This window comes from Montipora capricornis, chromosome 14 (assembly GCF_036669925.1).
Source record: "Montipora capricornis isolate CH-2021 chromosome 14, ASM3666992v2, whole genome shotgun sequence".
Classification (NCBI taxonomy): domain Eukaryota; kingdom Metazoa; phylum Cnidaria; class Anthozoa; order Scleractinia; family Acroporidae; genus Montipora; species Montipora capricornis.
The window spans coordinates 29,987,910-30,003,444 of record NC_090896.1 but is presented as its reverse complement, the minus strand read 5'-3'; the positions used below and the strand labels follow the sequence as shown (position 1 = coordinate 30,003,444).

General features: G+C 39.4%; 1 protein-coding gene across 1 annotated transcript; it reads right to left on the bottom strand.

Annotated features, from left to right (window-relative positions):
* Window positions 1–4,339: 4,339 nt before the first annotated feature.
* Window positions 4,340–13,747, bottom strand: LOC138032150 (beta-1,3-galactosyltransferase 1-like). The gene is made up of 2 exons (XM_068879758.1): window positions 13,581–13,747; window positions 4,340–6,243 (listed from the first exon to the last, which is right to left on the bottom strand). The coding sequence occupies exon 2, from the start codon at window positions 6,217–6,219 to the stop codon at window positions 5,137–5,139; it is 1,083 nt and encodes a 360-aa protein (XP_068735859.1). The 5' UTR covers window positions 6,220–6,243; window positions 13,581–13,747; the 3' UTR covers window positions 4,340–5,136.
* Between the last annotated feature and the right edge of the window lie 1,788 nt (window positions 13,748–15,535).

The window sequence follows — 15,535 nt, the reverse complement described above, 5'->3', positions numbered from 1 at the left end:
CAATATCCCATCTTAATATGACAAGCTTACCGCTGTAAAAAGAACGAAAACAGGCAGAATTGGAGCTTGAGTTCAACAAGAAATAGCGTTTCTAAGCTAAGCCGCACTGATCCTAAAAACCCCGTTGAAGACGGTTCACTTTCAATTGTTTTGCTGGGTACTACTATGTCAATATTCTAAAAAATGCAACTTTCTAGGAGCTTGTCTCGTTAGTCTACTGCAAGGTGAAGCCATTGATCCGGGTTTAACTCTTTGCCTCGCCTGTTGTGATTCTTCTCAGCTTGATTAAAATGTTTGTTTCGTTGAAGTAGATTTGAAGTCTAAAGTAGACTGTACGTCGTATAAGTTGAATAAAAAGGGAAATGTCAGTTTGAAGGATGGAAGTAAGTGACGACCGTGGTTTTCACGTAACGTCATCCTCGCCATGTTTGTGGATGAAAACAAAAGATCTCTCCTTAGCTCCTTTTGCTTGTCCACCAGCAATTATATATTACATCCTTATGGCCTCAATCTCAAGATATTGGTTGAATGCACAAATACGCCCTCCATGGAAACCAGCCTGATGTTGCATGGGCTAGCGTGTTTATTTTGATCCAAATAAAATATTACCTATCTACCTAACCTACCGACCACCTCCAACACAAACTTTGTTAGCAGGAAGTCCAGGAACTCGAAAGACATAACCCAAACATGTTAGTTTGCAAAATTTGAATTTAAACCGAAGTTTCCACCGCAGACGCCGTTTCTTGCTTTCTGATTCGTTCTTGTGGCCTACCATTCACTAAAACTCTTCATCGAGAAAGGACTAACGACAGCTAACGATTGTATTTTCAACTTTCTTTCGTCATTGGAACTTTGTGGCGCGTTAAATGTTCATTTCGAAGCTATTCTACGAAATAATCACTGCTCATTTAGTCGCAAATACAAATTGAGAGCTTAGTTTCCTCACTCAATCCCAATGGAAGTTCTTACTTTAAGGCGGTAAGCCTCTTTCTCTTCTGAAGAAGAAAGCCGTGATTCATATGCCTCAAAGTTCGTTGGCAAACGACTGACCTCATATTCTCAAGAGTGCTTCGGCATTTCTTCAGCCTTCCCTGAACTTGGACGTCGTGTTTTATCGACTTTAGAACAAATTGGTGTTTCTTGTCCCCGATTAGTAGGCCACTTGTGGCCAGCTAGAAGAGTTTGACACATAAATAAAGTTGTTGTTGTGGGTGTAAACCTGGTTAAACACTCTAGCTCGTCTAACTAGTAAAAAGTACCAACATGCAGAACTTTTAGACCTTTAAGCAAAGTCACAAAGCTGAATTTTGGCTCAGTTCGTACCGCATTAATTAGTTACCAGCTATCATGAAAATTACGACGTAAGTGACTCACAGTTTTGCTGCACAGACACGATCTTAATCAACGGTGGGCCAGTAGACTTTAGGGTTAATTCATTCGCAAATAGGAGCCGTAGCCTGTCGCCGGTAAAATCATGTAGTTAAATAAGACTCCAACTTTTCTAGAATTCTGAACGCAGTGGCAGGTATGAATTAAAACACTTTTGTGAATTTCATAAAGACAAAGTAACCGCGCAACGCCCGACTATCAATGTGACGTTTTTCTGACAAAAGTTCGAAAAAAATCTAACCAATAAAATCACGTTGAACAATGGAATTTACTTCCGGTGTCATACTTCCATGAGCACGAAGGTAATTTAACACCACATGTTTCTAATGGACCTTAATCATACGGCAGCCATGTTGAGTCCCGAGGGACTGAAAACCTTTTGTTTTGCCCGACCAAAACTCGTCCCGAAACATTTCAACTCGAGGCTCGGGATACGAAATCTATTGTTTATGGCCAATATGGCCGCGGCGCGAGTAAGGCTCATAATTATGGGTAGGATTTTGTTCACTGTAGGAGCAAATGGTAGCTCATATACTCCGTCCATTACTCTCGCTTCAGTTCGTGTACGAGGAGGTTAATTTTACCGAATGAACTGTTTTCATCGCCGAATCTTAACAAAGTTATAGTGTTGATAATAATGAAATTTATTTAAAGTGCCCCAGTGACCAAAAAATCAATTCATATTTTTCTTTGGATTTCAAAACTATGTTAACAAAACACTAAGTGACCCACGTTTTAAGCCTTGATTTCAAAAAGACACCTCTTTATTTTAACTGTAATTTTCCTATTTAATGGTCCGCCATTACTAACATTATGTTCTTGAGAGAGCTGGATCGAGGAGAAAATGACGTCAAAGGCTCTCTAGTTTAAGAATGCAATACGTGTGTACGCCGCAGAATTAATATGCAGCACGGGGGTTTTGGGGTTTCAGACTTTTAAACTCACGCTTTGCATATATAATAAGCTGCGTTCACACGCTGAAATTTTAAGCTAGTGAGCCTCTGAGGTCACTTTTCCCTGGATCCAGCCGTCTGAGGTCCAATCGGTCAGTTTTGAACGTGAGTAATGGCGGACCGTGAAATCTCAAAGTTAACGGCCTTTGGATAAAAATCAAAGCTCAAAATTTTGCCAGTCAGGTGTTAAGCAAACACACTTTCAAAATCTGAAGGAAAAAAGGAAGTGGTTTTTTTGATCACAGGGGCATTTTAAGTGTCAAGTCTTCTAGCCCCGGGGCGCTACTTGCATGGGGACACAATACAAAATCAAATCAAATCAACTGAAATCAAACATTGGTTTTTTAGGAGAGGGGAAACCGGAGTACCCGGAAAAAAAAGCTCTAGAAGCATAGTAGATAACCCAAATATGGCACCGAGACTGGGAATTGAACCCGGGCCACATTGGTGGGAGGCGAGTGCTCAACACGGCGACATCTCTATGTTTCTGTCCCTTCAATCGAAAACCCTTATTTACCTTTACCCCTCGCTGAATTTCCAGCAACAATCTCCTAATCTCCTAAGGCGTACGTGAAAATATGTTTCCGCATTGAAAAGAGCTGAAATGATATCAAATTACAATTTCCTAACTCCCACTGGACTCAGTTTTTCCAAGAATGAATTAGAAAGAGCGTTCGTATTCCTTAGTATTAAAGGTCAGGCTGGAGACGAATCTAGAGTTGGCGGCAAATGGACCAAAAATCTCTACCTACAGTAGGTTAATCTTTTTGTTATGATGGTTTCTTTATAAAAGATGGATTGTCACTCTTCTTTATGATTTCACGCTGCTTTGTAGGAACCACAATCTTGGACAAAACTCGTTGGATTAAGATTAAGTTCTTCCTACTTTCCCTCTCCCCCATTACAAAGGCTTGCACAGTATTTTGCATTACGTTATCAACATTGGTATGGGGGGAGGGGGGGGGGGGGAGTACCAATATACTTTGTGAGTGCATGTCAAATGATGATTAAGCTAGAATTTTTCCCACCAAAGAAGTGAGGTGAGACCTTGGAACACTGATAATCCCTTCCGTTGGTAGTACTAGTCTCCGTGTCTAAACAACGGACAATAAAAGGTATCCTAGTTTTATCGTTTCGTTGGTTGTGCAACAACAATAATTAACAAATAAAGAAGCATCACCTGTGATCTGTTTTGTTGTACAGCACGCAGGAAGCGGATATACAAAACACGAAAGAAGTGAAGGGGAAACACGAGATGTAGGCAAGTGTTTCCCCTATTTCTTGAACTAACAGACTAGTGCAGGCAGTTTTTCAGTCTAAAATCGGGATCGAAAAGCAACTTGTTCTGTAAAACCCGGTTGAATTTTAGCTCACGAAAGCCTGAACTATTTGAAAACAAGCTGCTTAAAGCGTGTGACTGGTCAGGCTGGTAAAAGAACTGCTGCTGCGTTCGGACCATTCGTAGTGCTGTATGAATGTACTACGGTCGAATTTATGGGAAGAAGATCCTCAAAAAAAGATCACAGGCGAGGCTTCTTTATTTGTTTTACCCTGTATAATAAATGATTGTTTAATTTTGTCACGTAAAAATTTCGGAAAACTTTATTTTCCAAATCTTACGAGTGACGTCAGCCATGCTTTGTGAGAGCACAGATTCTGTACTCTCATAAAGCACGCTGTTTTAACCATTCAGAATGCGCGTTTTATCGAAACTCCAATTGGCCACCTTGAGGTTGCGTGGGAGACAGGAGATATGAACGAAACCAATTCAGAGCAGTGCCCCTAATGCCAGTCCTAATTGACATGTTTTGTCTATCGGAATCTTTTCTGGTTATTTGGAAATTAAAACTATGTTTGATCACGAGTTTTCAAGACAGAGAAACACTAGCATATATTTTAAACATAAATCTTTATTTGATATTTAAAAAAATGTGGCTTGGGAAATTCTCTTTATTGAACTAAGTAAAAACATTAAACGTTTCCCTAAACATGTGTGGTTTCTTTAACACTTTAATTCCCAAGACTGAAACGTTTATTCTCTCTCTTTGTTAGGTATTCATGACAATTTAATGTTATATCAAGATCACAAACCCCTTGTACTCTGACAATAATCTTCATCCTCAATAGCTGTCTGACTGACATTCCATTGAAATTGTGAGGAGAATTTATATGCCCTCAATCCCCCTCCATTCTAAGTCGTGAATTGCCTTTTTTTTCTCGGCACGGTGACACGTGGTTTTTTGAGCTTTTGAATAAAAATGTTTATGAAATAAGAATCGAAAAGTTAATTCACCGTAAACCATGACTTTGGTTTCACAGAAACCATAAAATTTTTCAAAACCGCATGATTTTTTCGTTGTACTTGAAGTTCCCGGTGAATATTACTTTGTTTCCTATACAAGGGATACAAACCCCACCTCTACGTATTAACGCAATATGTTTCGAAGTCGTGTCGAGTAAAGTTTTAATTTGTTTCAAACTTGAGCTCAAAATAAATTAGGACGTTCAGGTACCTGTGTATTTAACTAAAAACATCATCCCCAGGATCTTATCGCTTTTTAATTAATATGGCGGCAGGTCAGGAGAAGAACTGGTTTCCCTAACCGTCTTCCTCGAGGAATGCCGAGAAGACCTTACTGTGGAGGTTGCAAAAAATGCGCTTTCTAATTTTGTGCGAAGGCTCCAGCTGCAGGTAGCATACATTTCAGACAATAAAACGGATTTTATAGTTGTTTGCTGTATGCCCCTGAGTTAAACAAGTTAGCTAAAAAAAACAATCTGTAATCATGTTTTACTCGTGGTGTGAACGTGCTATTGCTTCCTTAGTAGCCCTAGGTAACTTCTGTAACGTGTAAACACTATGTATCCGGTGTATGGCCTCGGAAGACAATGAGTCCCCCAAGACAATTCCTGAGGGAACTTTCATTTCGTCTAGAGGGGTTTGGAGCACTCTTTTATTAAGACGCCGGCTATCATTGAATAAAACCCTACCCGTTTCAAGAGGTTTTACCCCTACACTTAAAGCCAAGACAGCCATGTAAACATCCTCCACCGGAAAAGGTTTGATTACCTTAGTTGCATTCACTACATCTAAAAACAAGTCCCGCGAGAAAAGGTAAAAAGGCCCCCGGCAGTATGGAGGCCAAGCTATTCCTCTGTAGTGCTGTTTACTGACATACCACGGACTCTTGATATCCCGCATAGCTGTTCCCTTTCTTACAATAAACCCAGCGTAGACTTTCCTGGGCGATTTGGAGAACTTTTGCAACCAAGAAGCAAGCTCTGGCATCTTGACATAGACATCGTGGTCTGCTTTTGCTATGAAAAGTGGTTTCATGTCCAGTGTTGATACCCACTTAAAGGTAAGCAATATTTTATTTGTTAGGCCACGGTAAGTCTCTGTTAAATTCACACGCAGGATGTCTCGGTGAACTGTCGATTCTCTTTGGACGCGCTCGTCGACAGGAGAGTATCCGTCGAACCCCATCATGAAAAAGTATGTGATATTCACAATGTCAACCGAGTCCGGAAGAGAATCAGAATTATTAGCTGCAAATGTCCACGATGATTGCTTTGCCCACGTTTGTCTTAAAATACTTCTTCTTTTAATCTCGTATGGAACCGTGGTAATGATAATTAGAAGTGTCGTGTGTTTCGGCAATTCTGGAACAAGGGTGAACACAGAGTCGACTTTGTTACGTTGTCGAATTGATTTTAGTTCTTGGTAAGCATTGGATTCAAGTTGAAATGTCGTAATCTCATTACTTTTTCGCACAGTTGCTGATTGAGGAGTAAGTAAGTACACATAGCCGACAATTACCAAGGTTACCATGGTGACGAGCGCCTTAAGAGCAAAGCGTCTCTTGTATACCATTGTTGTTTTATTTCCTTTGAGTACCTGTAGAAAATTGAGGTGAAAACTTCATTGACGTGAGCCAGGCAATTTCCACTTAAGATTCTACTATTCGTGACAACCAAGAAAAACCTCATGGGTCCGGCCGGGATTTGTTTCAGTTCTCGGCTTGGTGTGAATATTATACCTGCACGAAATACTTCCGGCTTTCCCTTCCATGATCAGTGGCCAAGTTTTTTCCCAAAATAAAAGAACTATTTGCATAAAAAGTAGAGTTCTACCAACAAGGCCAAAGTTCGTCTTGGGACGCCATGGAACGGTGCTTACAATTTGTTGGGAAATTCCATTTAAGGACGTTCGCGCCAAAATCTTCCTACGGTGAAATTTTCTTCATTTCTCGCCTAGAGTTAGGTCATAAAGTACTTACTCCAAAAATGAAAAAAAAAAATGGGGGTCACCGACTTTGTGTAGGAGAAAATGGCAGTGGAAAAATGCCTTAATTTCGAGAAATCGGTCATAATAGCGAGATGTAGGCTCATCTGCTCAACCATCGAAAATCATAAAAATAAACTGTTGGAGTGAAAGGTTCCGTGCATAGGTTTTTAGGAGTGAGATTTTTAGATAATTGTATGCCGCTAGGGATGTGGTAAACAGTAGAGTTCATCCTCGGCGAGCGTTTTCGTAAGCTCTATCCGTTGCAACCACTACCAGAATTCGATGGCACGAGGAAAGAAAACGTTAAAAAAAGATAACTTCTTACGGTGAGAATTTTTTCATTTCATCATATTTTGTAGATAGTAAGTAAAGTAAGTGATTCATGATTAAAAAAATAGGGGTCACCGATGACCTGAACGAGTAAAATCGATGTGATTTTGCAAAGCTCTTGGAAAAGTTCGTTTGTCACGCTTTTGCGTGACATGTCGGGCAAGGACTGGAACCCAAGAGAGGATCGATCGTTGAAGAGATGAAAGGTTTTTACCGAAAAAAAAAACCTTTCTCGAGCATAGCAACGAAGTTTTAAGCAGGGGTCATCTTCATTTGGTTGGTGGTTTGTATAATATCTCTCCATTGCCGTCATGCTCATCCTCTGGAGTGTGTTTTTTTGTGAAATTCAATCGCTGATTGATCCACGCAGGTCCGCACTATTCAAGCGGACGAGGACGAAAATATCGAGAAAATACTGCTCACTTTTCACGAAAGTAAAGGAAAAGAACTTTAAAAACATGCATTCACTTTGAACTTAAGTTCGTAGGATAACAAAAACATTAAAAAGAAACAGCCCCATTAAATTTACGCAACGGTTCGTCCTCGAGTTTTCCAAACTTTCAGCCACTAGTCTACTCGATCAGCTACCTTTTCCAGAGCTTTTCCATCCTCCCGCTCACTTCTCTTTGAAGTTTCATGATGATTCGGAAATAAATGTGCCATTCTTTTGCCGGCCTGGATTTTTTTCCTCGGCGTTTTTGTCGCCATGTTATTTTAACTGATGCTTGAAAAAATTGTATGAAAGTCAAGTAGACTAGTGCACGACTGATAAAACCTCGCGAATATCAGTCGTGCAGTAGTATACTTGACTTTCATAAATATTTTAAATCAATTTTGACTGATCACGATCTTCTCTGATCCAACGCTGTACAAGACTTATCGTCCACGGTTTCTGCAAAGGTTTTAACCTCAACTTCACTAATACTCGAAGTAATGCGTGACATATTACAGTCGCGTTACCTGCGCAGTAACGTTGCGCACAAACAATTAGCGCGAACGTCCTTAAGCTTACCATTCCAAATACGACATTTCGTTAACCGAACGAAGGCTGAAACGAGGAGAAATTGACAAAGGACAAGGAAAATTTTATAGCTTTGCACTCACCAGAAAAAAAACTACCTCAAAATTTAGTCCGAAAAAGCTCAATGAATATCCGATAAAAGATATACCAATCCATTTTAAACAAAATTCTTTGATTGTACTTCTTTCCACCAATACAGCCTCTGTGACGTCAGGTCCAATCAAAGAATCTTCGAAAATTTTGGCAAAATGTTTAACACTCCACTTTGTCCTCCTTGACTGACGTCATGTTTACTGCGATTTTCATAATTCTCGGAATCTCATCTTCAAGCGCTAAGCGCAAAGCTGCGTTTTGGCTTCCATCAATCAACTTTCCGAACACATCTGGGAAGATCGACTCCGCCTCTGGAAAGTGAATTGGAATGTTTTTTTTTTTTTTTTTGGTTCACAGCTCGAATACATTATCATATCTTCTTAGAGGTAAAGAGAGGTAAAGATTCGTACATATTCCTTCGCTTTCCATCGGCCTCAAATTCGAAGGTACGAATACACCGAAAGAAATAAAGACGCTGATTGGCAGGTTATGTCACGCATCAATTAATTTCGTTTGATTGATTGAAGCCAAAACGCAGTTTGGCGGTTGGCGCTTAAAGATGAGATTCCGCAGGAATTATGAAAATCGAAGTAAAAGGAAGAACACAATGCGTCCGGGTCCTGTTTCTCGAATGTCCCGGAATTTTCCGGCCCTTTTTCGGGTATTGAATTACAATAGGGAAATCTTTGTTTAGATTTATGTCTCATTACCACAAGACAGGAACTCATCAAGGGGACTGAGCCTCTATCTCCAGTACTTGGCCTAAGAGTCAACCTTTACCGAGTCGATTTATTTAAAAAATGCCTCTCTTGGGAGATCCAGCACGCCTACTGTTGTAAAAGCCAATCAAAACAAACCTATCTCAGTATCAAAGGAAATATGATACTTTTGGCGGGAAAAACCTGTTCCTAAAAATAACTTTACCCTGGAAAGGATTGGCTCAAGGAAGGAGTGGAGATACAGGTTCACCTTGATGAGCTCCTGCACATGGCTATGGTTTTCTAATCAGTCAGCTTAGAATAAATTACTGAAAGTTTATTGATTGCAGTATCCCAGATAATCTCTGAGAAATGATGCTTTGAAAATTCGAAACTTTTCAAAGAAATTATGGTATTTCTAGCGTTTCTGCCACCAAGGAATTTAACACTCTTTGATGGCAGACTGGATCATTACCAAAGCTAAAAGGCTCAGAGTATGTAACTGAGTTTAACAAGTTCTTTGACCTTTTGAAATCAATTTGTAAATAACATGGTGCCTTCTGTACGCAGACTCGTATGTTCATGAAACAAAAAGCAACCAATGACGTCGGCAAAGATTTCCCTATTCCCACTGAATCTTAAATTGCACCTAAACTCAAAGATTTTTCGTCTACAATGTTTACCTCCCCATCAAAACCAAAAACGTTTTAACATTCTTACCTCAAAATTTCGCTTTTTATCTGCCGAGCAAGACTCGTAAAGTCATCAAAACAAGCAGTAATTTGAACCCACGACAGTGATGCGAGAGTCATGGGTCTATTCTCGATTTTACGTCACAAGTGCTTTGCAATGCAAAATTTCTTTGAAAAGGAATGCAAAGCAGTTTGTGACGTAAAATCGAGAATAGACCATCCCACTCACATCAAGGTCGTGCGGGTTCCAAATTATTATTACCGTCAGTTCTGCCAAGTTTACGTGGCTTGAACGGCACAGAAAACTGAAGCGAAAGTCTGAGTAACAATGGTGACATATGTTTGCTTTGGATGGAGAGATTTATATGAGGAACGAAAAATATTTGAGTTTAGGTACACTTTAAGAACGGAGAAGTTATAAGTCATCAAATTAAACTTCACAACCATTTTGCCTTTCGTTATCTTGAGCAGATGGGTGTTTCGGGCCCGAAAAGTTTTAATTTCGGGACCATCGAGAGACGGGTCCCTGGTGGAGCCATTTTACTTTCTGACGGTTGAGCGATCTGGGGGCGAATTAGTCACAAATTAATATTCTGATGGCACGTTAGAGAGCCTCGGGTTCTGTCATACACCTTATTCTAAAATGGCCGCCATTTTAGTATTTTTTTGTTTGATTGCAAATTGCCCTTTTGGCCTAGTTCAAAGTTAAATATTCTTTTAAATTTTACGTTTGAAAGCGAGGCCAAAAGGGTCATTTGCAAGGAATCAAAATAATACTAAAATGGCGGCCGTTATGGAATAAGGTGTACCTCGGTGGCTATTTTAGCTTTTCGCGGGCGATGTTTGCCATTTTACGCCCTGAGTCAGTCTTTCTGGCAATTTCTTTTTTCTTTCTTGTTTTATTATGGATCGGCGGTGTCGGAGCGCCTCTTTCCCGAGGTTTAGTGCCACTGCATCAGATGGGGAAAACGTTTCCACCGGGAGCCCATGATTAGGAACGTACAACTTCATTGCAGTTGTGGACGGTGTTTTTACAATGTTTTTAGACTGATTTTCCTGCGAAACCAGTAGGCCTTGGCGGATTGTGCTGGCATAATTTTGAGCATAATTTTTTAAACGAGCACTGCCAAGGCATAATTAGCAAATTTTAGGTCTTTTTGGAGCATAAATTCAAAAAAATTAATAAGTATGGAGTATTTTCTACAGAAATAAATTAAATTTAGGTAGTATGTTCTTGCAATGCGTGTTTTAGCTACGCTAATAGTAGTATTGACTTTGTTCTGACATTCTTAGTTACTAGGCCTCTTTTGGCGAATTCTGCGTGCGCGCTTAACCTTTTGGAAGAGTCTGGTACTCTGGTTTCCCATCCGGCTTCTCGTGGGGGATTGTGTAAGCTAGCACAACTGCCATACGACTCCAACATTTGGTGTCGTTATTGCGCGCCTATATGGACAGAATCTACGTCATTTTGCGGGCATAATTTCGGAAATCAGGAGCACAATTTGAGAATTCTGGCATAATTTTGGCATAATTTGGCAAAATTCCGAGCACTGCTAGCTAGTAGCATAATATTCCACTTTTAGGAGCACAATCCGCCAAGGCCTAGGCGTTAAATCGCGCGAACAGGAAAAAAAACCGGCGGAAAAAAAATTGAAACAAAATAATACTGCAAGGCTGGTTGTACAGCTGTGATTTATTTTTGTCTTTATCTCGAAATTTGTGTGTTGCCACGGTAACCGATATGACATCGTAAGTGCCCTTAAAGTATTACCTAACAATAGAGTGGCAAAGATATTTATAGTTTGCCTACACTGTGAAATATCCTTGATCGTTTCACAAATATAGCAACGAAAAAACTCTTTCGAGCCTCCTTAAGAACTCGTCTAAGAATAGCTTGATCGTATTGCAGTTTTAGGCTCCTGTTTCACCTTTTTTGGGCTACAAATAAAAGAAGTGTTTTTTTGGTGTTTTTTGGTATCTAGTGTGGTACATTATTTAAGTTTTCAAACAGTTATATTGTGACAAGTATGTTAACTTAAGTTAATGTGACCTCTGTTTTAGCACGTGCATTTACCAGATAACTCGCTGCACACTCCTAATTACAATAAACTATTTCACTTTGAATGCTTATGTTAATGGGTCAGTATTTGGATCCTTCATAAACCAATCAAAAAATTATCAAAGCGGTATCAAATTTTCGATTTAAAACTGATACCAAAGCACTTGTTTTGACCAATGGCAACAGGTACAAAGAGAACAATGAACCATTCAGAGTTCGGAGCTCTTTCAGGCGGGGGAAATTACCCGCGTGCAAGTCGCAATCGATTTTGTTTTGAATCGGTGAAGGGAGAACAATGCGCCAGACTTTGAAGCTTTTAATTATTTTTGAGAGTTATTGCTCTAATAGAATTATTAAAATCAGGAAGGGTCTCTTTGTGTTTCACTTAGGAGAAGACCATTAAAAAGGTTATGAGGGAGGGGACGGGGGGGGGGGGGGGGGTGGGTTGCCATTTTTCTTGCATGGTTTTTTTCGCCAAAATGTGGAGCACTAATATTTTTCCCTTGATGTTAAAACAATCTTGAAAATTGTTAACAAGCAGGAGCCCCCCGGTAATAAGTTGCTTGCTTGTTCACCTTCCCAAGGTGTGCTGGTGCTGCATAATTTAAGCATAAGGTTACAGGGAATGTATGTGAATACATAATGGCCTCCTATTAATTGGTGTCCTGCTCACGTTCATGTTGCTTTCCTGAAAATGGGCATGCATAGTTGATAACAAATTATTTAAGGATATTCCACGTTCAAAACATGAAAGAAGAGTCAATGTTGGTTCAAAATTGGATGCAAAATTAGACATTCTTAGATATAAAAGTGAATTTTTGATATTTAGTTTAGATTAAATTTAGATAAACATTTAAGAATAAAGATAAGCGAAATAAGTTTAACACGATAACACGACGTTTCGATATTCCCTTGACATCTTGTTCAAGTGTCCAAACAAACTTGAGGGCGATAGGTTTAAATTAACACATGCAGTTGCAAGTAAGTTATAAAAAGGGACATGAATACAATGACGTAATATGAAATATATTTTTGTCAAACTTTAAAATATTAAGGATTCTGAGGTACACGATTGCTGCACGAGTCTTCACTAACAGCGGATAACAAACAGACAATACACTTATTTTATTTAAAAGATTCGCCTAAAGACAGGTGGACTTACATAAGAACACTGCGGAGATCCCCTACTTAGTAAACTCACCTAACCCTCCCCTATAAAAATCGTGAATAACCCAACCCCTAGAGCCCTAATGTAAAATAATAATGAACAAGAAAATAAAAAGATCATAAGAACACCTCTCAAATTTGAGGGGTATGTATTTCCCCAACTTAGAGCCCCATAATTTTAACTAAGAATAAATTATCATATTTAACGATTTATTCACTGAAGTGGAAGTGAATAGTGGTGAATATTTCCCGGGCCTCGAAGCCTCCGAGCTAGCCAATCAGAATGCGCAGAAAGCACTATTCAGTTGTGTGGTATATACTAATATAGAATTCGCAGTGGACTGCCTCTTTTTTCTTGGTGAAGTTATTATCTTAAAAATAGTTTTTTCTAGCTATTTTGTTTTTACGTACGTGCTATGACCTTTTCAGTTCAGATATTGATCAACATAAACACCAGTAATAAAGTTTTCCCGTCGTAGTTGAGAAGTCTTCGTGGAGTGACGGTTTTGTCGCCAGGAGAAGTTTTTATCATGAAATTTGTCTCTTCGTGTCAACTTTAAGTCTATAAGCTGAATCATAGTTAGGGAACCGTTGGCCAGTGATACCCCACAATACACAACAGATACAACATCACTAACCAACTTTGACAATGACCAACATGACGCAATAGTCTTTAAATCGGTTATTGATTAGTGAATTGTCTACTATTTCGAATAATTCGAGCAGAAAAGTTTTCCCAAATTATATTTTGTGAACTAGAAGTTTCCGTGCAGGTATTCTCAGGCAATATTTTCACAGGATGTGAAACCCTAGTGGCAAGTCACTCTCAGCTTTGCTCTCTTTTTTAAAAAAATCAAGATATGAGCATGAAGATTATATTCTCTTACCTTATCGGGATCTTCACTATGGAAATGTGACTTTTAAAACTTTTGCTTATGTTCACCAGGGACCAGCGTGCTTTTGGCTTACCAAGGTACAATCAATTTACACTTAAGATGCTTTTCTAATCGGCGCGCCATTATAAGCTATTTGCTTGACCATACCCGATGCATTTGGCATCATGTTTATGGATATTGCCACACTCGCGATCTCAATCAGTATAAAAGGAATTCACGATTTAAGACTTCAATATTAGAAAATTTCAGGACAGAGAACTTTGTTTCATCGGTGGCTTCAATATCCGGCTTAAGGGTGAGGGAATATCCATACGCATTAATAGAAACAAGTTATTTTCGGACGCTTTTTGCATTCAAATGTATCTCGGAGAGGCATTTTGCTGAAGTATCATAAAGAAGCTGATTCAATTTATTTTAATTTCAATAATTAAGAAATTGATTAACTCTTGCCCCTTACGAGCTTTACTCTCGTTTTAAATTCTGTCTCACGCCAAACGATTTTATTCATCAAAGGGCAGCCCCTCAGCAGGAGTGAAGGGGTATTGAAACATAACATCACATATTTCGTAGCCGCCTTTCTGGATGTCACGCAGTAGAGCGTTGAATGACATCCCGAAAGACGGGTACGAAGGAGACCAGTACCTAACTCTACTATAAAAACTACACGTAACCCATAATTCCTCGATTCGCTCTGACGAAGGGCTAACGCTAGAAACATCAGCTTTTAGAATCTCTGTACGATGGCCAATTTGCATTATCAACTCCGTTGATAAAACCAAATTTTCTAGTGTATTTACAAGTGCAGCTGGGAAGTTGATCTCAAGGCAAGCGCCCTAACCACTGGGCCACATTACCTCCTCAGAAAAGAAAAAAAGAAAAAAGAAAAAAGAAAAGAGAAGACACTTCTTTAAGCGTTTACTCGGAATACCATATGCATCTGGCGCAGAAGCGCAAATGTAGGGTGATACATTTTGAAAGGTAGGTTTTAATTTGAGTGATATTCAAATTTGCCAAGTACGCAACAAAACAATTTATAGTTTTCTGCTGCCAGTTGAAGTCTGTATGGCTCATTCATAACAACGGATAATGTACGCGTGGCCCACCGGAACAGGAACAGGAAATAACGTGGATTAATCGGATGCAACGTTACATCTATTTAAGATTTTGCGGAATCTAGTATGTTGCGTGACATCAGATAAACTGGTTTCAAGTAAAAACAGTGAGGCAATAGACCAATTTCGATATATTAAAATTCAGTCCTAAACAAAAGACATCATCTCGAGGCTCTGGGGAATAAATATAAGGATTTCTATGAGTTTATTCCCCATAGCCTCGAGATGATGTCTTTTTTTTAGGACTGAACTTTAATATATCGAAAGTGGTCTATTAGGGAGGGGATAAGTAAAAACCGCTGGCCAGATGCAAAGGTTCGAAATTAATAACAGTGTTGCGAATAATGTGGCCGGTGACCTCCAGCTCTGGGTAGCCAAGATGAAGACCGTGAAACTATGACATAAACTAAGAATAAAGCCAGGATTCGAGCCAGGATCCGAGCTAGGATCCTCCCCTTGTGCCACCAGACTGTTAGCACCTTTAATTTTTCTCGCCATTTTGATCACGTGATTTGGTTCTTCTTTCTTTCTTTTCATCATTCATTCATTCCTCACGGGAACATTAGAATCCACAAACGACCAACTCCCAACGTCAGTAGTTTCATAGCTCAGTTGGTTAGAGCGTCGCACCGGTATCGCGAGGTCACTGGTTCAAACCCCGTTGAAGTCCTGAATTTTTAAGGCTTCTTTTCGCGATTGAAAAAATTGCGTTCATAACTGCGAGGATCATAGCTTCACTTGAGAAAATTTCGAGTTTGTCAACTCAAAATTTCAAGTTTGACATTTGAATTGACGAGTAAAATCGTCTGGCGTTAGACTGAGTAAAATGCTAAG